This window comes from Rousettus aegyptiacus, unplaced genomic scaffold (genome assembly GCF_014176215.1).
Source record: "Rousettus aegyptiacus isolate mRouAeg1 unplaced genomic scaffold, mRouAeg1.p scaffold_m13_p_17, whole genome shotgun sequence".
Taxonomy (NCBI): domain Eukaryota; kingdom Metazoa; phylum Chordata; class Mammalia; order Chiroptera; family Pteropodidae; genus Rousettus; species Rousettus aegyptiacus.
Genome location: NW_023416292.1, coordinates 2,193,444 through 2,216,490, shown reverse-complemented (window position 1 = coordinate 2,216,490; position 23,047 = coordinate 2,193,444). Strand labels below are relative to the sequence as shown.

General features: G+C 47.2%; 1 protein-coding gene, 1 long non-coding RNA gene and 1 pseudogene across 22 annotated transcripts in view; 2 read left to right on the top strand and 1 right to left on the bottom strand.

Annotated features, from left to right (window-relative positions):
* PLEKHA6 (pleckstrin homology domain containing A6) overlaps nucleotides 1-23,047 on the top strand; it is a 115,200-nt gene that overhangs the window by 50,543 nt on the left and 41,610 nt on the right. For 18 of the 21 annotated variants that reach the window (XM_016140013.2, XM_016139977.2, XM_016140033.2 and 15 more), the window contains exons 2-3: nucleotides 21,491-21,571; nucleotides 22,293-22,407. In XM_016140013.2, coding sequence (XP_015995499.2) covers nucleotides 21,491-21,571; nucleotides 22,293-22,407 — 196 coding nt within the window. Of the gene's footprint in view, nucleotides 1-7,032; nucleotides 8,740-17,522; nucleotides 19,483-20,072; nucleotides 21,239-21,490; nucleotides 21,572-22,292; nucleotides 22,408-23,047 lie in introns of those variants that run through there. The other 3 variants (XM_016140058.2, XM_016140041.2, XM_016140094.2) reach the window with 3 other exon arrangements.
* LOC118613134 lies at nucleotides 6,310-6,428 on the top strand (annotated as a pseudogene).
* Nucleotides 8,822-15,421, bottom strand: LOC107508373. The gene is made up of 4 exons (XR_001596301.2): nucleotides 15,291-15,421; nucleotides 14,004-14,172; nucleotides 13,255-13,328; nucleotides 8,822-9,258 (listed from the first exon to the last, which is right to left on the bottom strand). It is a non-coding gene; the product is annotated as an uncharacterized LOC107508373 (long non-coding RNA).

Genomic DNA, 23,047 nt, shown 5'->3' with positions numbered 1-23,047 from the left:
GTGTCTTCTGTGTCACGCCTGTGTGGTTTGGGGCTTCTTGAGTTTCTCCTTATAGTTAGAAAATTACCCTGCTCCAGCTCTTCCTTTGTCACAGAAGGACCATCTTGGCTAAATCTGACTGCTCCTTGACCTTTGACCTCTCTGCCCTTGGCCTGCCCTTCTTCAGCACCCTACTCTCATAATCTGCTGATTTGTTTTCCTTCTCATGCTCTGGGTCCTGCCCAGATGCACCCGGATCTCTAAGATGAGCAGAGGGCTCCAGGTGGGAAATTAGCCTTAGAGGGGGGCTTTCTAGAAGAACCTGAACTACTCAGGGCTCAGTGGCCTCTTTTGTCCTCTCATTCACTCAAGGGGCAAGTGAGTCCTGTCTCATGTCCAGCGGGTCCCAAGCAGTAAGCACTTGTCCATGGTATGTAGCTGGATGGGCGCAGTGCAAGCATTAGAACTTTGTACTTCTCAGTTAACAACTTCTGCCCAGTGATGTAACCCCTAGAACTGACTTGCTTTTTAACTTCAAGTGTAATAGACACAGAAAAAAAGAAATCTGCCTCCTGTTCAAAGTGTGCTAAGGGCAGATCTCCCTCACACTTGAGCTTCTCAGGTGTTGATTATTATGGCTCCTCAGGAAAAGGAAGTGGGCGGGGGCTAAAAGGCATATTACAAACCATGTTTAGGAATCTCTAAGCGCCATCTTGATGGATAACTTATTTCAGAGCAATTATTAAGCATCCATCTTCCCGTGTCAAAGTGCTGAGGGGTTTTATAGTCAATGTCAGGCCGCTGCTTCCCATGAGTGAAGGGTCTAAGGCAGAGGCAGACAGATAGTAATTATTACTGTCATTTATTGAACATTTACTAGGTGCTAGGACCTCTCTTAAAATCTCTACTTGTATAATCTCATTTAATCCTATGAAAACCCCATGAAATAGCACAGAGAGGTTTAATCACTCACCCAAAGCCCTTTAGGTAGGAACTGTTAGAGGCAGGATTCAAACTGGGGCAGTCTGACTTCAGAGCCAAAAATTTCAAGGCCAATGCAGATTCAATTTAGTAAAAATAAACTAAAGGATTAGCTTGTAGGGTGATGCATGAGAAGAGAATGTTGAGTTGCACAACTAATATGGAGTGGGAAGAGAGCTGGCTCTGGACTGTGTCCTGGCCTCTAATCCCAGCTCTCCCACTTCCTAACTGTATAGCCTTGGGCTACTCACTTGACCCTCAGGTTTCTCCCCTATTAGCCAGGACAGCAGTACCTGTCTCCTGGAGGTTGGGCAGAGAATTTGCTAGTGTCATGGCTTAGGTGGGTGTTAATTCCTTTTCTTTCCTGTGCCAGTTGACAAGTCTTCCTGGGGAGGGTGAGGAGTGCTTTGGGAATTCAAGGTTAATTCTTGTTTCAAGAGAAGAATATTCAACCAGCCCTCCAATACCCAGTCTCTGGACAAGACTTTCCGCCGTCACCATTTCCTACTGTCCCTTCTTGGGTTGCCTGGGTTAGCAGGAGAGACGCCCCAGAGAGAGAGCATTTGGCTTACTGCAGCTCTCAGGCAGCTGTCACCCTCTGGGCTGTCTTCATCTTTTTTTTCCCCCTTTTAAAAACAAGGATATTCTCTTGCATAACCACAGTACGATTAACAAATTCAGAAAACATAACATTGATACAATACTACCATCTACTATATAGTCCCCGGTTGCCCTCATAATGTCATAAGAACCTAATCCAGGACCATATCTCCACTCCCCTAAAATCGAAAGTGTTCCCCAGCCTTTCTTTGCTATTTATGCACTGAGGGTTTTTGAAGAGTACAAGACACTCCCTGGTCCTTTCTGGGCCTTGTCCAGTTTTCCCATCTCCTTCCCACTCCCCTGGCCTCATCCCTGAGCAGGGCCAACTAAGGTGAGGTGATTGAAGCACTCTCCCCAGGCTCACAATTTAAGAGGGTGCCAATAAACTCAGTAATGGAGATAAATAACACTTTGCTACCTGCCTCATAGGACCATAAAATAATCCAATGAAATCGTGATGAGAGTGCGTTGTGAACCATTAAGGGTCTTACTTGATATTTTCTCTTCTGTCATAAAGCAAATAATCCTTTATTTTTAGAAAGACCATATTCAAGTCTGCCACATGATTTTAATGCAATATTGAAAACAAAGTCATTGCAAAAATTTCATGAGGAACAAAACATCAACATTTTCAATAAAGACGGGATCTGTACCAGTGCTACTCCAAGCCATGTTGGAGCTGCAAGCAAAAGGGAAATTCAAATTCAGTAATATAGATCCAGTCTTTATGGAAAATATTTCATTCATCATGGGTTTTCTGGATTCATTTTTGTTTCAAAAAAATTGCATCAAAGCGTCATTAATCTTGGTCGCTGAGTTTTCTGATGCCACTTAACATGTTGTGTCCCCATGCCCTGCAGGGTGGATTTTCTCCTCTTCCCATCATCCTGTCCGGCCGGGAGGGCGGTGGGGCTCCCCGCCAGCACTGTTCTTGCGCCCTGGCCAGAGTGGAGGAGGAGGGAGGCGATGGGACAGGGAGAACGGCAGGGAGAGGAGGGGTTCAGAGGCTTGGAGCCCAGGCGGGTCTCTGGCGTGGAGCCCTCTAACAGCTTCCAGCTGCTTCCACACCCACCAGACTTCCTGCCTTGGGAGTGGTGTTTAGTTGGATTTCCCCACCTCTTTTCTCGTTAAATGTGCGATCTAATTAGATCCTTGGATCCCCTCATGTCTACCAGTCTTCCCCTGTCTTAGCACATTGCATTGTTCTTGGTGAAACCTATCCTGACCCTAGATCTACCCATTTTTATCCATCCTGAGAGCCCCTTCCAGGTCTATCACTAGCCTCTAAGAGCATCTTCCCCGCGCTGGGTGAGCAGCACAGTGCTGATCCACGTTCCATGACTCTGGGACAGAGAGAGCCAGGGCTGAGGGATGCAGGCAGGCATGTTACCCAGTCCTTGGGGGCAGGTCATGTGTTAGCAGGAAAGAGCTCTGGACCGACCACGGGTTCAGCCTTGCCTCCCATGTAGGAGCTGGGTTACCTTAGCCAAGATCCTTTACCTCTTTAAGCTTCAGGGGTTTTTGTTTTTGTTTTTGTTTTAATGAAAATGTTAATACTTTTTCTGGCTACCTCCTAGAACCATAAAAGAATCAAACGAGATAATGATGGGAGTGCTTTGTGAACTGTGAGGGTTTTACTTGGTATTATCCCGTCTGCCATAAAGCAAATAATCCTTCATTATTTTTTCACTTTTTAAAATTGAAATTATTGGAGCGACATTGGTTAATAAATGTTTCAAGTGTACAATTCAACAATATGTCATATATGTATTGCATGCGTGTTCACCAATCAAAGATAAATTTCCTTCCGTCACCAAATATTTGAGCCCCTTACTCCTATCTACCACCCTCTCTCCCCAATCCTTTATTTCTATAAAGAACGTACTCGGGTATGCCACATTATTTGACCTAAATCCATGAGAGGAGTCCAGGCTCATTCAGGGTCTATATCCATCCCTGTCTTTAACCAGCATTTCCATCAGATTAAACAACTCGCTTGGAAAAGCCGGAACCCCTTCCCATCCCCCCACCTACTCACCACATTCCATCACAGTGTAAAACCTAATGGTTGGGGCCCAAAGGTAGTTTTGTTTCTTTTTTCAGTGCCTTCAACGAAGGCTTTTCTTTTCTTTTCTTTTTTTGATAGCTTTATTCATATATAATTGGTTTATGATAAACTCCATATATTTAAAGGGTAAAAATTGAAGTATTTTGTGAAACTATAACCACAGTTAAGATACTGCACGTATATCCATCAGTCCCCAAAGTTTCTTCTTGCCTCTTTGAAATTCCTCCATCCACTGCATCCTCATGCAACTTCTGATCTGCTTTTGCCACTCTAGATAGTTTGTATTTTTTAGAATCGTATATAATGGAATAATACCTATACACTTTTATTGGGAGCGAAGATCTGGCTTCTTTCACTCAGCATAATTATTTTGAGATGCATCCATGTTGTGTAGATCAATAATTCATTTGTTCCTTTGTGGAGGCAGGTTCTGTTGTATGGATGTGATGCATACATTATAGTCACAGTTAATGGAGATTTGGGTATTTTCAGTTTGGGGTCTTAAAAGCAGCTGCAATGAACATTTGTGTACAAATCTCTGTGTGGACATGTGTTTTCATTTTTTCAGGTAAACACCTGGGAGAATCAATGGGTTGTCTGGTAACTTTTTATGTTTAACTTTTTAAAAAATTGCCATATTTTCCAAAGTGGATATCCTACTTACATTCTCACTAGCGGTGTTTGAGTTTCAGGTCACCTGCGTTCATGTCAACACTTGGGGTGGTTAGTCTTCATTTTAGCTTTTCTAGTGGGTGTGTATAGTGTTATCTCTTTTTGTATTTGCATTTTTCTAATGACTAACAGTGTTGAGCATCTTTTCATGCACTTTAACATCGTCTACCTTCTTTGGAAGAATGTCTGTTTAAATCTTTTGCCTTTATTTTTATTGTATTGCTTGCCATCTTAAGTAGTAAGAGTTCTTTATATGTGCTAGATAAAAATCTTATGTTGGGTATATGTTTTGCAAATCTTTTCTCTCAGTTTATGGCTTACCCTTTTCATTTTTGTTACAGCAACAGGAGCAGTTTTTTATTTTGGTAAAGTTCAGTTTATTGGTTTTTCTTTATTGTTGGTGCATTTTGTATCATTTTTAAGAAATCATATTAATGCTAACTGCATTCCCTCTGCCGTGGTCCCCGTGCCCAACTAACAACTACTAATTCGTACTTCTTTAACCCTTCACTCCATTCTCCCAGCCTCACAACCCTGCCCCTCTGTCCATCACCAAACTGTCCACTATTATATGTGAGTTTGTTTTTGATTAGTTTGTTCTTTTTGTTCCTTAGATACTGTATGTAAGTGAAATCATATGGTATTTATCTTTGTCTGACTTATTTCACTCAGCATAATAACCTCTAGGTCCATCCATGTCATTGCAAATGGTAGGACTTCATTTTTTTAAATGGCTGAGTAATATCGCATTGTATGTATGAACTATAGTTTCTTTATCCAATCGTCTGTTGATGGGCATTTAGGTTGCTTCTATATCTTGGTTATTGTAAATTGTGCTTCCATGAATATTGGAGTGCATAGATATTTACGAATTATTGTTTTGGTTTTCTTTGGATAAATACCCAGAAGTGCAATTGCTGGGTAAAAAGGTATATCCATTTTTAATTTCTTGAGAAACCTCCATATTGTTTTCCATAGCGGCTGTACCAACTTTTAATCCCACCAACAATGTATGAGGGTTCCCTTTTCTACATATCCTTGCCAACGCTTGCTGTTTTTTGATTTATCGATGATAGCCATTCTGACAGGTGTGAGGTGATATCTCATTGTGGTTTTAATTTGCATTTCTCTGATGGTTAGCAAGCTTGAGCATCTTTTCATGTGTCTGTTAGCCATCTGTATTTCTTCTTTGGAGAAGTATCTGTTCAGGTCTTCCGCCAATTTTTTAATTGGATCGTTTGTTTTTTGTTGTTGAGTTGTTTAAGTTCTTTATAAAATTTGGATGTTAACCCCTTATCAAATGTATCATTAGCAAATAGCTTCTCCCAAACAGTTGGTTGTCTTTTTGTTTTGTCGATGATTTCCTTTACTCTACAAAAACTTTTAAGTTTGATGTAGTCCCATTTGTTTATTTTGTTTCCCTTGCCTGAGGAGATATATCTGAAAAGAAATTCCTGTTAGTAATATCAGAGAGTTTACTGTCTATGTTTTCTTCTAGAAGTTTTATGGTTTCGGGTCTTACATTGAAGTCTTTAATTCATTTCGAGTCTATTCTTGTATACAATGTAAGAAAGAGGTCCAGCTTTTTTTTTTTTTTTTTTGCATGTACCTGTCCAATTTTCCAAACACCATTTATTGAAGAGACTGTCTTTACTCCATTGTATATTCTTAACTCTTTTGTCATATATTAAGTGAGCGTATAGGCGTGGATTTATTTCTGGGCTCTCTATTCTGTTCCATTGTTCAATGTATCTGTTTTTATGCCAGTACCGTGCTGTTTTGATTACTGTAGCCTTGTAGTATATAGTTTGATATCAGGTAGTATGATACCTCCAACTTTGTTTTTCTTTCTCAATATTGCCATGGCTATTCAAAGTTTTTATGGCTCCATGTAAATTTTAGGATTATTTGTTCTAGCTCTCTGAAAAATGCCATTGGTATTTTGATAGGGATTGTATTGAATCTATAGATTGCTTTGGGTAGTATAACCCTTTTAACAATGTTGAGTCTACAGCCATGCCACTCTGAATGTGCCCCATCTCATCTGATCTTGAAAGCTAAGCAGGGTCGGGCCTGGTTAGTACTTGGATGGGAGACCACCTAGGAATACCAGGTGCTGTAGCCATTAAAAAAAACAAAAAACAAACAAACAAAAACCTAATGTTGATTCTTCCTACTCTCGAGTTAACTTTTTAATGGTAGTAGGATCAAGAGTTTTTTGTTTTATTTTGTTTTGTTTTAGTATGTGGATCTCCTGTTTTTCCAGCACCATGTGTTGAGAAGGCTGTCATTCCCCCACTGAAGTGCCCTTTCACCTTTGTTGAAACTCAGTTGACCATACATGCAGAGCTTATTGCTGGACGCTTCTGTTCCATTTACCTAACATTTATCTTTATGCTGATACCACGTTGTCTTGAGTACCATAGTTTTGTAATAAGTCTGCATGTCAGCTAATCTGTCTTTCACTTTTATTCTTCTTTTTCAGTTTTGCTTATTATAGGTCCTTTGAATTTCCACATGTATTTCAGAATCAACTAGTCAATTTTTTTGAGTCTTCTGGTTCATGCAAACAGTGCGTTTTTCCCTTTATTTGGATACTATTTAATTTCTCTCAGCAATATTTTATAGTTTTTAGTGTATAGACCTTGCATATCTTTTGTCAAATTTATTCTTAGTATTTCACATTTTTTATGCTATTGTAAGTGATGTTTTTAAATTTTAAAATTTTAATTGTTTGCTGTTAGTATATAGAGATACAACTGATTTTTTAATATCGACTTTATATCCTGAGGCCCTTTAAAAAGTTCAATTTAACAGAGCAGGGGGCTGGAAATACTGAAGTGCAGGGTATTTGCATGATATGATAAGCATTTAAAATGGCATGTAAAACATCAGCATCTTTCCCTGTTTTGAGTCCATAAGGCATTCCATTAGCAGCCTTGCAGACAGCTGTGGCTGTAAACTGTGTGAGAGGAGGGGGTGGTATGGTGAATCTGGCCTTTCACAGGCAGTGCTCCCCCAGGTTTTTGGGGTATCCTTTTGAGTGAATGAAATCGGTGGCAATGCAGTGCAGCCCCTTTAAGAGACCAGGGGCAACCAGCCATCAGGCCTCTGGGAAGGCAGCCCAGGAGATAAGATAAGGCTCCTGGCTGGTTTAAGCATGGGTCCTGAGCCACAGTGGCTGGACTACTACTGATAGACAAACAGGAACCAGGGGCGATAAGGAAGAGGTGCTGGCGACTAGACCCAGGCTGGCCAGATGTGGAACAGCCCCATTACCCACTAGGACTTGAAAGGAGAAGGGGATACTAAATGTGGCTGCCTAGAGTGAGGGCATTTGCATTCTCCTGTATATCCTACTGTGTTTATGATCATGGTTTAAAATCCCTACTAGACTGCACTTAAAAGCTTTATATGTAGTAAATGCGCAATAAATATGTTTATTGAGCTTTTAATGTTTTCTCTACTGATATCTTTATGCTCTAGTGAGATGCTCTTATGTGGGCTACCTGATTTCTTGCTCCAACTAGAAAAATCCTGGCAAGGATTAACTCTGAAGAGCCTGGAGCTGCTCATTTGCACATATCTGCATAGATTTGCATGTGTCCTACATATAGATACTTTTATGCTGGATTTAGATTTTCCCAAATCAGCTGTCTATTTTTAAAGGGATAAAGAGGGGATCTGTCTCTAATTATTCCTGCCCACCTTTCATCTGCATCCTGCAAAAATGCAAAAATGATTTCTGCTACTTTGAAATACAAGGACCAGCTGTGGCCACATATTTTATGTAGACACAAGCAGCCTTTGCCTGTCAAGGTGTTTCCCTTCTTCCTATTACAATTAGTTTTTAGTTCCACTCTCCAAACTCCTGAGTGAGGTGGTCAGTTAAAGGCAAAGAAACCCTCTAGCTAAATAACCAGGAGGTGAAATTGCTTAGCAGCCTTCAAGGTTTGTGCACGGAACCTGGACAGAGCAGTGAGAGGTGCTCACGCCGATGCGAAGCCCACCTTCCCACTGTGTCTCGTCTCGTCTCTAGGGGATGCTATGACTACCTTTGTCTGTTCTCCCTCCTCCAGGAATAAATAAAAATATCATCCCCTCCCCCAAATCCCAGCTTCTCTATTGGCCTGCAAGGCAAATATTTCATAATGTGGGCTCATCCAATTGGGCATCGTGCCAGAGCCAAGCGCCTCAGGTTGCAAGTGTGCTCCAATCAGGTGGGGTGGCCAGGGTGGGACTAGAGGGCTCCCTCTGCACATGGGAGGCAACACATTACTCAGGTACATGGCATCAAGGTGAGAGTCGCCGCTTCCTTGGGGCTGGGAAGAGGGCACAGGGCAGTCCGTCAGCCAGCTGGAGGCAACTCAGCGCTGAAGGGGTTAAGGCCAGTCAGCATGTGTGGCTGTTAATGATTGCTACCCACCAGGGACCTGGTGAGTATTAAAGGGAAACCTTTTCCCTGTTCCTGAGTGTGAAAGGAGTCAGGGTGAGAGCAGAGGGGACCACAGAGGAGCCCCGGTGAGTGAGTGGTTGGGTATCTGTCCGCTACACGTTTGTCTGGGTGGCTTTGGAACAGGTAGGAACACTAGATATGCCCATTCCATCAGCTCAGCTAGAGTGGGCTTTTGTTATAATCGGATACAAATTCGCAGCTGGGGGCCAGAGTTCCGTGTCACTCCTGTTTATTGGAAACCTTCAGGATTGTTTTAGCCTGAGGGGGCGAACAACTTGGCACAGAGGCCAGAGATAACGACTGTCGTCCGATCTGATGCAGAGATGGGGGTTCTGGGTGGCCGCCCCGCACACAAAGCTGCAGCTGCTGCTCTTCCTTCTTCTCTGAGCCATTGTCTCCGGAGCTCTGGGCAGAAGCGCGTGGGCCCCGCTGAGGAAGGGTGGAGCGGGCACAGCCAAAGAAGGCTGGGACAGCAGTGTCTTGTCTTTCGTCCTTTTCACTTAGGTGTGGAGAAATGGACGGTAAACATAACAGGGGTGGGGGAGGGGGTTGTGCAGAGAGTTGTGGGGAAAACTCTTAACTCATTAAGAAGACAAAGTTGTCATTTGGGAGCAAAACTGAAATCTAGGAAGAGAACCAATCTTTTGGATTCGGGTATTTGTTGTCCCTGTCCCTGAACTTCTCATTCCGGTCCCTCATTCTCTCAACCTCCAAAACATCTGTGCTCTTTGACCCGGCACCTTATCATGGCAAGTCGGACTTATGCAGGGAGTGTGGGCGACCACTCCTTAGCTCTGTTGCAGGAGGTGGGTCAGACTGACTTTTTCAGCTGATGCTATTTCCGTGTGTGTGTGTGTGTGTGTGTGTGTGTGTGTGTGTACTCACAAAATATGACAGCATGATTAGTCGCCAATGCAAAAATGTTGACTTTACCCCCCTCTCAGCCAAGAGCCCTTTTGTCCTCTGCCTTTCTTGAGAGGGAAAAGGTTTGATGACATAATGGTGATGTTAGGTGGCCCTGGAGGGGTCTGTTGGGTAGGAACGCAGTGCTCCCCCAGTGCTCCCCCGTGCCAGTCTTGAAGGCAGATTTGAGAGATAAAGCAACCCCCCTGCCCCCACCCGTGGTGCTTCCTCTGTCTGGGTTGCCCTCAGGCAAACAGAAACCAGGCGCAGCAAGGGGGAGGTGCCAGCCCGAGAGCCACAGGGCAAGAACAAAACAGCCAAGTTTCTGGGCATGTGAGCCAAGGAAAGGGTGGGAGTAGACAGGACAGGAATGGGGCCACTCACCATGCTCTGCCTTAGATTGAGAGCCACAAATGTGACCGTCCACCTCTGTCGTCTCCCCCCCAGGAGAAGCACACAGAGGAACTGGGCCCCTGGCAGCACAGGCTTCGTGGGCATGCAGCCTGCACAGTCCCCCCACATGCTCAGAAGGGCTTGTTGTAGCACTCCGCTGTCGCCATCCTGAAAGTCTTAATTTGCAAGGAGCCCTGCATTTTTGTTTTGCACTGGGCCCTGTGAATTATGTAGCTTGTGCTATTTCCAGGCGCAGCCAGAAGTTGCAGCAGCAGGATGTGCTCCAACAGGTGTAGGCAGATGCACCTGTTATTCAGGTGTCACCAGGACTGGCTTCTGTCCTGGCTAGGAGCAGCATAGCATCCCTTTCCTTTTTCTCCTCTCTGCTGGCCTCGCAAAGTATTCTGTTCCTCCTTGTCACAGCTTCCCTGCCCAGTCATCCTTCAAGGCTACTGCATGACAGGGGTCAGGGGAGGGAGCAGCAGTGTCTCTTACCTGATTTCCTTCCTTCCTCCCCCTCCCTCTTTCCCTGCCTCCCCAGGCTCCATCTTTCCCTTGCCTGGGCTCCAGGCAGGGGTCTTGGGAGCACCCCTTCCATTCCTCTGAGATCTTCTCTTCCCTCTCTAAGCCATACTTGCCAATGGACACAGTCTGGCACCTGCTTCTTGTGCCATTTGTTAGCACAGGATCCATCAGATCTGGATGGGTATGGGGTGGGGACAAGGCAGCTGCGGGGGACAGAAGACCCCTAAGCCTGCTGTTCTTGGTGGCAGCATCTCTCTCTCTTCCCCCTGTGCTGGCTCCTCTTGCTCTGAACCAAAAGACCTTACAGACCACCTCTTCCCTCTTCTTTCCTGTAGCCTTGGCCAGAAGTTGGCCAATCCAAGAAGGAAAAGGAAGGCAGGAAGGAAGAATACGTCCCCTGTGTCTCTAGACATTTTTTTTCTGAACTCTTTCCCCTTTCCCCACTCTCCTCTCCAGGCTTTCTTGAGCTGCACTATACATCCTTTCCCAAATGCCTCCTTTGTCCCCACCCCCAGTAGGGCTGTTAGGCTGTTAGTAACAATATTTCAAACCCAGGAGGAGAGTCTTAATACGTATATTTGAAAATGATGGGTTATCCAAAATAGTTTTGATTGGACTTTGAAGTGTATCATTCAGTTTTAGATTTTTAATTTCTTTGTTATTGTTCTTGGCAACAGAGTTCCCTTTCTTTTTGGTTTAGCTGAGGACTGTAAGGGTACTTGTATTCCCTGAGGACACTGAGGACACAGCTGGTGGAAGGACAAACTGGTTTGGAGTTAAGTATTCCATAGAATCCAAAATGTTAGAGCTGGCAGGTGGCTTCGGGAACATCCAGCTCAGTGCTGTCATGGACCGTTCTGCATGTGGAACGTGCTACAGCCACTGTGCAATGTGGTAACTGCTGTGGCTGTTCAAGTGTGGCTGGTATGACTGAGGAGCTGACATTTTAATTTTGTTTAATTTTAATGAATTAAATGTAAATATCTACATATGACTAATGGCTACTAAATCGGATGGGACAGATTTGGGCTAGTGCTCCTCGTTTTATTTTATTCCTTTATTTTATTAATGGTTATAGCGACAGCCACTTACTGGGTGTCAAGCATTCCCCCAGATGCTTTAAATATGTGATCTCGTTTAATCCTCCCAGCAACTCCAGTATGACTTCATGTTATAGATGTGGAAAGGTGAAAGATCAGTACGGGGCAGCCGCAGAGACCCCTCCCCCTTTCCTTAAGGATAATCCACACCTCACCCATTCTTCATTGAACAGCTTTCTGCAAACATTCTGCAAGTCTTTTCCCTTCCAGACCTCACTCCTCTGTTCTGAAATGTCGGGGGTGATCATGATGATTGTCCCCAGTCCACAGAAGGGGAGACAGCCTCTCTGTGGGTAGGTTCCACTGGGGACCTTGTCCCCAAACTCCCTTCGGATACTTCCTACAGCAGATAGTGTTCCGGGACATTCCTCTGCCCTTGAAACCCTTGGCAAGCTCCCCAAGTACATGGGAAGTTTCAGACTCAGTCCTAATGAAGGAGGTGTTGAGAATTTCCCACAATTCATGTGTGCCTTTACTGGTCCATTATTCTCAGTCTAGGAAGGATGAGCAGCTGAGCCTCCCTGGGGGCACAGGGGCAGACTTGTCCCTTGGGTCAGTGAGGAGGAACGCTACCCCCGAACTTTGCTGCTGTCTCACCTGCCTCTGCACCATCACCCCACGCAACACTCCAAAGTGGGGGCTCCTTCCTCCAGAAGCAGTCACCCAGGCTCCTGCGCTCCTGCTCCCATTGATTTATTGCTCTCCTCTTCCCTAGACAAAGCCTCTGCTTTGCAGCCTCTTGTCAGAGTCTGGCTGGCCAGTAGGGAGAGGGCAGGGAGAGGAGGGGCCGTGAGCAGATGGAACCTGCCCACGGGATCCAGTGAGAGGGATTTGAGGCTCAGCTCCCTGCCTCTCTCATTCAGCATCCTAAAGCAGAATGGCATGTGTCCCATCCGCCCACTGTGTTTAGATTACTGGCCTGCCTCTACATCCACTCCATCAGATAGCCTTTCAGTTCCTTCTGAGTGTGAGGTCCTGGCCAGGGAACAGTGACAAAAAAGGCCAGGCTGTAAGCAGTGTGTATGTGGTTGTCCCTCCACGCCTCTGTACCTAGGCAGTACCCCCACCCTGTATCACACACAGTCCCCAGACCTATGTGTAGCTGGAATCATTTTGAATCATGAAGCTCTCTTCCTCTTCTTGCTTGGACAAGGAGCTCATGTTGGGCAGATTGAAGGGACTGAGGACAAGCAAGGAGATGGGAACTTTGACTTGTTTCTCCTGTCACTTTAGCTGGGCAGCGCACCTCAGCTTCTCTGACTCTGAAGTGGGCCTTGTGTTCCTCCCAGCGCAAGAACCAGGTACCACGCACAGGAGTTTAATTCTTCCCTCAGTTCTGTAGCTCCTCACAGCATCATCACCTTTCTTCCTCTGCTTTCTAGTCTGATAGGAACTTTGCGTTGTCTACTGAACAAGGCAACACTTATTACCATTGTTTCATTCTTAAAAGGAGGAAACCAAGGCACAGAAGAGCTTGACCCTCGCAAATTGCCAGACTGGGAACCAAGAAGGCATTTGTAGCTTTTGAGGGTGTGGAAGGAGGGCCATCAGCCCAGCTTCATACAAACACTTACTTTGTAAAATTCCTTCCTGCAGGGCGGAATGGGGTCACTGCTCTCTGTAGGACACCAAGACCAAATCTGCTGAGCTAAGAATGAAGAGAGCGGTTCTAGTGACCTTCCATAGGCTTGAAGTGGACAGCTGGGCTGCCTCAGCCTCTGAAGGGTAGGGGGTTGGGACTGGGCTCAGAGCTGAGGGAGCAGGGGTGATTAATTATTGCCCTGCTCCACTACCTCTTGAGACTCCTTCCCTGTTGCTGACTGTCAGGAGCAGGCAACTCGGAGGCTGAGGGAACGGCGCTGGAACCCTCTTTCTATCTGGCTGAGCTGGGGGCCACTCAGGGGAAAGCTGAGCAAAAGAAAATATAGAGCTGGAGACCCAGGCAGCCCCTTTTTCTTCCTCTTTCATTTCCCCTTCCTCTTAGCAGGGAACAAAACAAAAGCAGGAGGACAGCAGCGTGAGGAGCCCCGGGGGGGCCGGGCCCGCCCGGCTCTGCAGGCTGGGCCAGGCGCGAGGGGCAATGCCTCCACCCTGCCCTGACAACCTCCGGGCCCCAGAACCGCAGTTCTTAACGCTTGAGGGAATGTCTGTCCTAGGAGGAGCTGTCCTAGGAATGACATTCAGTAATTTGTCCACCTGGAAAGACACTGGCCTGGAGTCCCGTTGGGCCCTGTGGTGTCTCTGGATCGCTGGGAGGTGGGGAGGTCCCAGGCGCTGGCCGGGGGAGCGGGGCACTTGAGAGGACTGGCAGAGCAGTTCTTACCATCGAGAAGGAAGGAGCTCCACAGTTTAACAACCAGCGTGGCTAGGCTGAATATCCATCCACCCTGGTAATCTTCATTTTTCAGAAGGTAAATGGAGTTCATAAAGTAAAAGAGCCAGCTTAGGGATAAGGTGGTCCAAGCAGGGTAGGAGATCAGCATGACGATGCCCTACGAAGTTCCCCAGGGAGAAATTCACAGTTCCCTCATGCGCATGTTTATACCCACACATTTATACACACACACACACACACACACTGTACACATAAATGTGCATTACACACACGTTCACACATTTACACACAGACACACGCATACATGCATAGACATGAGTACACTTACATAGACATACTACACACACACACACTGCACATGCACTAGGCACACATCATACATGTACATATACACACACCTTACACACAGGCTACATACATACATACACATATCACACATATTTACATTATACACACAAACATGGACACAGACACGCATAGGCATGTATACGTGTAGACACACAATACACATAAACACATATCACACACACTAACCACAGACACATAGACACATCACACACGGTGTACACAAATAGACACATGTACACTCACATCATGCACATGGCACATAGACACACGCAATGTACATTATACACATAGACACAGATACATGGACATATTACACACACACATACCTACACAAATAGATACACGTCACACATACAACATATAGATACACATAGACATAAATATACATACTACACAGAGACACATACACACATCACACACATACACTTAAACACATAATAGACACACATATATGCACTACACACACCCAGACACATACTCACATAGACACACACACACACACACACACACACACACACACACACACACACACATACAATGAGCCGTCACCCTGAAAAAGAGCACACAGACCCTCCCATGCCTACCCTGCTGCCTTAGGCTTTCCTCTCTCCAATTATAGGAATAAAGGGGACATGGAGGCTCAGGGTGGGGGCTGGGAGGTCATACAGTGAGAGACAGGAAAGGACATCCACATAGGATGGAAGGGAGGACACCTGGATCTGGCCCCTGATTTGTGACTTTCATCCTTTGGCTCATGAGCCAGCTCTTCTGCTTTCAGTCCGCAGTGGGGGCCCGGCTCAGAGCGACCACCCACCATGTCCCATGATTGGCCATTGTGGGTAAGGAAAAGTGTTTTGGCCCTGGGGCTGGGGGATGGGTATGAGGACAGGCAGAGTTTAATCAGAAAAGGGAGCAGCAGGGTCTTACCTCCTAGATCCTCAGCACAGTAGCCTAGCATTTGTGGAGGGTCCAAGCATGCCTGCAGGAGGATATCCTCTTGCCATTTTGCGAATTACTGTGGCATAGGAGGAGGGGTGGGGCCAGGATGGAGAGGAGAGCAAGAGCAAGTGCAAGGCCAGCAGCTGGGCCCCCAGAGCCTGCAGAACTGGCGTTTCGATTTGTAAGCAGCGAATGGCAAATACCTTGAGGTGCCACCAGGGCCTGACTCACTTAGGCCTCTTCCCTGTGTGCCACAGTAGTCAGGAGGACTGGGGGCTCTGGCAGGGAGAAGCTGGCTGGGGCAGTGTGTGTTTTCCTAGGAATGGCTGGGGGAGCTCCAGGAAACAGGCACATCAGGGTTTTTGGAAATGTAAACTGAGCTGGTTTTTAATTGGGACAGAATGCCGGAACAGATAAAGCGCCTTGAAAATAATGATGAGATCCAGAGGGGAAGGTGGAGAGCAGGAGCCAAGCCTCTCCCCACCTTCCCCTCCTCTGTTGGCAGCAGAAATCCTCCCTGGAGTGTAGACAGTCTTGGCTTGGAATTTGCTAGTTGAGGGAATGAAGGAAGTGGGAGGGATGGGCCATAGGCAGCCCTCTTTCCCACTCACCTCGCTGTCCTCTCTCCACCTAATGAGCTGTAATGCCAGAAGCCAAAGCATTCTCAGGATGGAGAAGCCTGGCCGGGCTAAGTCTCTGTCAGCAGATTCTCAGGAGCTATGGAAATGAAGCAGCTCAGCGTACAGCAGATAACCAAGGGGGGCTCAGGGGTGGGAGGAATTGAGTGTCTTTCTGTAGTTGTTCAATATTTATCATTGTGGGAGCTCTGGGTAGGCAGCCTGGGTGTGTATGTGCACGTGTGTATGCATGTGCAAACGTGTGTGCCTAAAAGGGTTGTGAAGACCCAGGTTGAATTTATTACTTTTGACTGTGTAGTGCCAGACATCACTCCAAATAGATGCTGATTTTCGTGGAGGACGTTTGGTAAGGAATCAGGATGTGGTTATCTCTGCAATGAGGCTGTCACTAGGACTTAAAAGGCTAAGAATGTCTCTTGAATTGTACAAAAGCCCCACCTAGATGGAGAGACAAATGCCCGGAAAGCGGAGAGGATGTGCCTCTTTTCCTTGCCGCTTATTGGTCCTGGCCCTTCTGGAATGCCAGCCCCCTCCCGCCTAGCCCCTGCCCCATATACGGCCTTCTTAATCCGGAGACCGTGTGCTTTCATCTTCCAGCTCCAGCACTTGGCATATTTCTTGATTTTTACATGATCATAGGTATTATCTCTAATACATAAAACATTTCACATTCTGAAAGTTTACAGCTATTATTTTATAGATTAACAGGTGTCTTATTTGCACATGAGAAAACTAGGGCCAAAGAAGTCAAATCAAAGTGCTGATTCACATTGAATCTCAGACTGAAAGACTGGTCCTGCCGATTCTCTTTCCACTGAAGGTGCTACCACTGGGGCCGCCTTCGTAGGTGCAGTGAGTAAGGTGGATACCTGATGGACATCCCGGGAGTTCAGGGATGCTCCTGCCTCCATCCCCAAGTCTCCTTTACCCCTTGAGATTCTCCTATTGCTTGGGCGCCATTGGAGAGGTCCATTTGGCAATACGTTCATAAGCATTTGTCCTTGAGAAATGAAGTTTCTTTTACATTCCAAAAGAAAAGGAAGAGGAAATAGAAAACCGATGACCTCTCCTTGTCTTTCTTTTATTAATGTGCTGCATCTGATAAGTTCTTCCTGATGTCTAAACTAACATGGAAACCTGCCATTCTGTGCAATTTAGTGGCAAAGGAAAAGAACCCCAGCGAGGCATTCTGTGTGCTCAAGTAACCCTGAGGGTTTCAGAGCTCTCACCAGGCTGGGCGATCCCTTGAGCCTTCGTTCCTACCTCCCTGTGCTGTCGTCACCGGGCACGGGGAGAACGGGGAGAAGTAATTTAACTTGCAACTTAAGCAAAGGCTGTGGGAGGCCCCCTGAGCTCAGCTTGAAGGGAAAGGGGATTTTTTTTTTGCTTCCAGAAGAAGAGAACTTATTTTCCCAATGTACCTCCACCCCCTCCTTCTGTGCAGATGAGCTTAATTTTCTTTTCCTCTTAATGAAGGTGGATCAAAGCCAAACTATATATTCAAGGGGGAACCAGGCAGGGGAACTGAGTGAGGGGGTGTGGGGGCAGAAACAGCTTCTCTCATGGAGAGGAAGTAATTAATTTTAAGAGAGAGTAGAGATAGGGAACCCCTTGGTAATAGAATGTCAAACTCCAAGTGCAGGTGGTTAACAATGAAATCAGAGCACAGAGAATTTCTTTTGTTTGTTTGCTCACTTGCTCATTCATTCAATAAGTATTTGTTGAGCCTCTACTGTGAACAGAGACCACAAGTGTGTATTAGGAGAGGGCCCAGCTCTCCGCAAGCACGGTGGGGCTCAAGTAACTGGACTAGGGACAGGGGGAGTGTGGCATCTGGAAACTGAAGCCTCTTGTCAGCAGAACAAAGAATTTGCAAAAGTACCAATAAATGTCTGAATTTGGATTTAGGATTAGTTACTTAAATATCAGCAGCTGTTGATATTTAAGTATTATCAGCCCAGCTATATGTGACCAACTTGTCTCATCGTGGGTTAAATAATGCTGTCTATTTGCTTTTTCAATCTCTGACTGCACTGCTCTCTGACCGAGTTCTATCCTCAATCCAAAAAAAAAAATTAGATCAGCCCCTCCCTTTCAGTGTCTGTTGTGACATCATAGAATTGCTGTAACAATAGACTATGATGTCAACAGATTGCCTGGTGCTGCTAAAAGGAATCACGTTAGTCAGAAATAATTCTGTCATCCAAAGACAAAAATGGAATAATCTTGAAAGCCGGAGGAACTGAAATTTGGTATCAAAAAGAACTTCTCGGCAGTATAAGATAGCAGTGGGTCTGGAGCCTTCTCTGCTAGAACCCTTTACAACCAGGCACTTAATGAGATTGATTGGAGAGCCAATGGGCTTGTCTGGAGGCAAGGGGATGGAAGAGATGACCTTCAGAGGCCCTTGCAGTCCAAGGACCCTAAGTCATGGAGGACATTAGGAGAAGGGGAGATTTGACCATCTTTGGAGTCTGGAAAGGTCAGGGGAATGAACAACGATGCAGACCTCTTTGCCCTTGAGCAGATCTGTCAGTAGCCAGCTGGAATTTATGATATCGCATCTGGGAAGATTTTCAGAAATAAACATACAGTGACCCCGCTTTGAGCCCCAGTTGCTGCCCTCCTCATGAGCTTTGGGAGGAAGCTTGCCTCTAATTTTTCCCTGAGCAAAGAAGCCAGTCCTTGCCACCAGCCGTCCTCACTACACCTGCGCTCACGTGCTCCTCGTGCTCCCCATTAGCTGGACCGCCCCAAGAGGAGGACAAGCAAGCCGGGGCTGTGTCGACAGGGAGCATGTAGGGGAAGGTGGCAGAGAAGCTTCGCTCCTTCTGCTCCTGTCCAGACAGAAGGCGGCTGGGAAGGCTGAGAGGAGAGCGGAGACTTAATCAACCTCAGCTTCCGGGCAACGCAGCAACAGCTCATGAATCTGGAGCTTCATTTAACCCTGCGCCCACAGGATCAGAACCGTCTCTGGGAAGCAAGGTGATTTCAGCCCAAGGGCCTGTGTTCTGCACTGGGAGTCAGGAGGCAGAGAGGACTATCTTCCTGCAGGTCGGCTGGCTGAGTTTCTGCCGTGCAGATGGGCATGCAGCCCCAGACTCCTCCGCCCACCCAGCTGCTCTGTGTCCTTAGCTCAATGAGTCGGACTACCTGGACGTGGTACACCTGCTCCACGTATGCCTGTCTATCTCAGCAATTTTCTCCTTGGGGACTTGGACTGGGAGGATATCATCCTCTGCTCACTTATTCTACCTCGAACACTCTGATGGGCTGAAAGCTGGGGAGCCACAGGCCCCCTGGGGCACCTGGGCACCCCTCCCACCACCCGGGGAGAGCCCTCCCCCTTTCCTCATGCTGGAGTCAGGAGGAGGGGGAACCAGCCGTGTCTGGAATTCAGCCAAGGCCCTGCGCGGGACTGGAGGACTTACTGCTCAGAGGGATGGTAGGAGCGGGGTGGCTGGCGGGTCCTCCTAGGCTGCCGAACGAGGGGACAGAGCTGCCAAAAAGATGTTGAAGTTTCGAGCTGATCGCCGGGTCAGGTAGGGATTTCTTCAATGGACATGAGCCGTTCGAAGTGAAAGCAGGCAGAGCTCCCTGGATCCGGGGCATCCGAGTGAGGGGCCTGCCTGGCCTGACCTGGGGGAGGAAGAGCAGTTAGGTCAGTGGTTGCTGCATTGCAGTGCTTGTCAAGGGGAAGCTATTTTGAAATTGGTAGCGCTGGGATGGAGAGAGGACGTCATTTGTAGGGGTTGCTGGGTAAGAGAGTCTGGGGCAGGGAGAAATTCTCCTTGCCCGTGGTGGCCGACAGCAGGCTGTGTGTGTGTGTGTGTATCATTACCTGCAGGGAAGTTTCCAGCACAGTTACCACAGGGGCATATATAGAGCAGGGGAGCACTGGGGTGGGAAGGGGCAGGTGCTCTGTGCCACTGGGAAACAGCAGAGACCTTGGCACCTTGAGGATCTTAGTTGTCACAGACCACCTGCCCCCTGGACCCCTAGTGTGGGCAGAGCCAGGGATGAGGGTGACTAAACAGCTCAAAGATCCCCTGCGGTTAAGTCAAGGAGAACTTCCTGCTTGGACCTGGGAGGGAGGGAGGGAGCAGGTGACCAATGTACTAGTGTTAGAATCTAGGCCCCATGGACGCTGGCCAGATTTAGGGTCCCAGCCAACAAGCCTGGGCAGTAAAACCCAGATTTTCCCCTAGGCTGTAGCCTCTGCCCGCTGTGCTTTTATCCGCTACATGTCTTTGAATTTCATCTGAGCATTACTGGTTTGGAAGCTGAAAAAATACCTTTTGGTATTATCTTTAGCTTCAATAGACATCCCAAGAGCTCAGATGTATCCAGGGTTATTGACAAGGGATCTCTAAAAAGGTTATTTTTCTTCTCTCTTGCAGCTGAAAAGACCAAACTAAGATCTCTTTCCTCTGGTGCTGGCTGACCAGCTGGCCCTCTGCTGTGCGAATGCTCAGTGCTCATGTGGCTGGTTTTAGGACCCACAGCCTCAGTGCAGCCTGAGCAGGCTCTGTCTAGGCACCTGCTTCTTGGGGTAGACTGAGCCAGCTCTGAGCTTAAGAGCAGGGGAGGACCTTAACACTCCTCCAGCACCCCCACTGGCTGCATGCTTGACTCTCCTACAACTTTCTTGCTAGGTGGTCCCCTGCGTGCAGAATCCACCACAGACGACTGCCATTTGTGCCTTAGACCCACTGCAGCAGCCCCCTCCAAACTCTTTCTGCTGTCCTTCCTCCCCATCTCCCCAGAGAGCCACCAGGGAACTAACCTGACATTCAGTCAGCCAGAAAAGCCACAGCAGGACTCCCAAAGGAGCCTCCACAATACTGCTCCCCATCTGCCTCTGCACAGACCCCGCCCTGGTCCATGTCCCCTGCTTCCTGCAGGCTGTCCTCACAACACCCGACTCCTGGGCCACACGTCCCTTAATTAGATCTGACTGTTGAGCCAGCTCTTAACCTCACTGCCTGACAGAACTCCTGAGATCTCAGCGCTACCCAGAGCCTTTAGATGGGAAGACTGGGGACTCAGAGTATGTGCGGGTCCCAGCCCAAGCCCAGGATATCTTATTACATTTAAGGAGACGGAACACAGAGCAGGAGAGGAAGGAGCCCAAGGTCATGAGGGAATTCTTTCAGCAGAAATGAGTGAGCAGTTTTTATGTGGGGCACTGGCAGTCATTGCCCTGGAAGAAAACCTGCCACAGGTGAAATCCTGACGATTGGAGTCCCCTCCGGCCCTACCCGCATACCCACAGAGGAAGACCGCTGAGAGGGTTAGGTGGGGCTATTTCCAGCCTCAGGGATCTCTTATAATTAGATAACGAGTAGTGAAAGGTGTCTTCCCCACTGCTCCCTTTACAGCCCAGCCCTCCGTCTTGCCTGCGTCTTACCTCATGATCCCACTGGAGGATCGAGGGACGAGCTCCACAATGATCACCATCCCTGTCACTGTCCAGGGCCTGTCCACTCTTGGCTTGTGTCTCTGCTTTCTTCATATGGACCACAACTTCTCTCTTTTTTGCCTCCACAGCCACAATGAAAGACGGAACACATTCCTACACCCAGTGACTGGCCAGGTCCCAGAGGAAAACAAAAAATTTGACTTGAAAACGTAAGTTTGCCCATTTACTACCTGACCTTTCCATCTGTAACTACCACTACCCCACTCCCACTTTGCAGCTGGGAAGGGGAAGGGAGTGGGGGAGGAGAGCACAGGAATTCAGGGTCACTCCCCTCAGTTCTGAGGGCTGGATGCTTCTGAGACTTTCTGGCTTGACACCTTCGTCTGCTTTTCACAGAATCTAACAGATTTCAGGTTGCTGTGTCCCATAGGCTGAGCTAAAGGAGTGAGACGGGCCTGAGGCTGGCACATCCTCAGAGACCTCTGAGGGGAATAGTGAGGGAATCTGATATAATCACGAGAGCCAAATGTTAATTCCACTTGCTCTGGTTCTTGGCTCAGTGGAAGGAAGGAAAGAAGGAAGGAAGGAAAGAAGGGAGGAAAGGGGGGAGGAAGAGAGGAAATTAAATGACTTTCATAGGCCACGGGGCTGCTGTATCTTTTAAATTAGAAGGAAAAGGAGTTCAGAGTCCGAAGGTTGAGGTTTTTAAAATAAATTTACAAGAAAGAAGAGAATGTCCAGGATTACTGGCAGATAATCTCAGAAGAGCTAAGGTAGCAGCCGAGATGAACTCTTAACAGGACTTAGGAGATCAAATTTTGTGCCTGGTGCTGGAACAGTGGGTGGCGGGGTGGGAAAGCGAGGGGTGGTTTTCATCGTTTCTCGGTTCTGACTAGTCTCTTTCTTCTCTTCTGGTCAACTTGAAACCAGATCGGCCTTGGACATGTCCAATAAAGCAGGTGGGAAACGCCCGGCTACCACCAACAGTGACATATCCAACCACAACATGGTGTCCGAGGTCCCTCCGGAGCGGCCCAGCGTACGGGTGAGTTCAGCCTCCAAAGCAGGTTGTCAGGCAGGAATCCGAGGAGGCGTATTATCCTGCCCAGCTCTGTCTGCAGGCTCCAAAGAGCAAGTGAGGCATCAGACCAGAGGCTCATAGAAAACCGACGTCTAGAGCAGCGGTTCTCAACTTCAGCCCTATTAGCATTTCGTGCTGACTAATTCTTTGCAGTGTATGACTATACATTATAGGATGTTGAGCAGCATCCTTGGCCAAATGTCCCCTATGGAACAAAATTGCCCCTCTCTCATTGAGAACCACCGACGTAGGGCGACAGCAAAGGAAGAGTAACTCATGAAGGGCATGGCAATTGAGAGCTCAGAAAGGGAAGAGGAAGGAAGGAAGTCTCAGAAAAATGTTGCTGAGAGGTCAAGTAAGATGTCTTACCTAGATGAAATCGTCCATGGGGTTTAACAACATTGTGGTAATTAGAAGCCTCACAAGTTCCAGTGATGTGATGAGGGTAGAAGACAAGCCAGAGAGGACTAAAGACGGGGTGCGAGGGGAGATGGAGAAACACTGAAGAGTGAGCAGACACTGCTCTGCTAAGGAGCTACACAATCGACGGCGGTCTAGTCACGCAGCGGAGCACTCTCCAAAGATTAAATGGACCAGAGCTCTA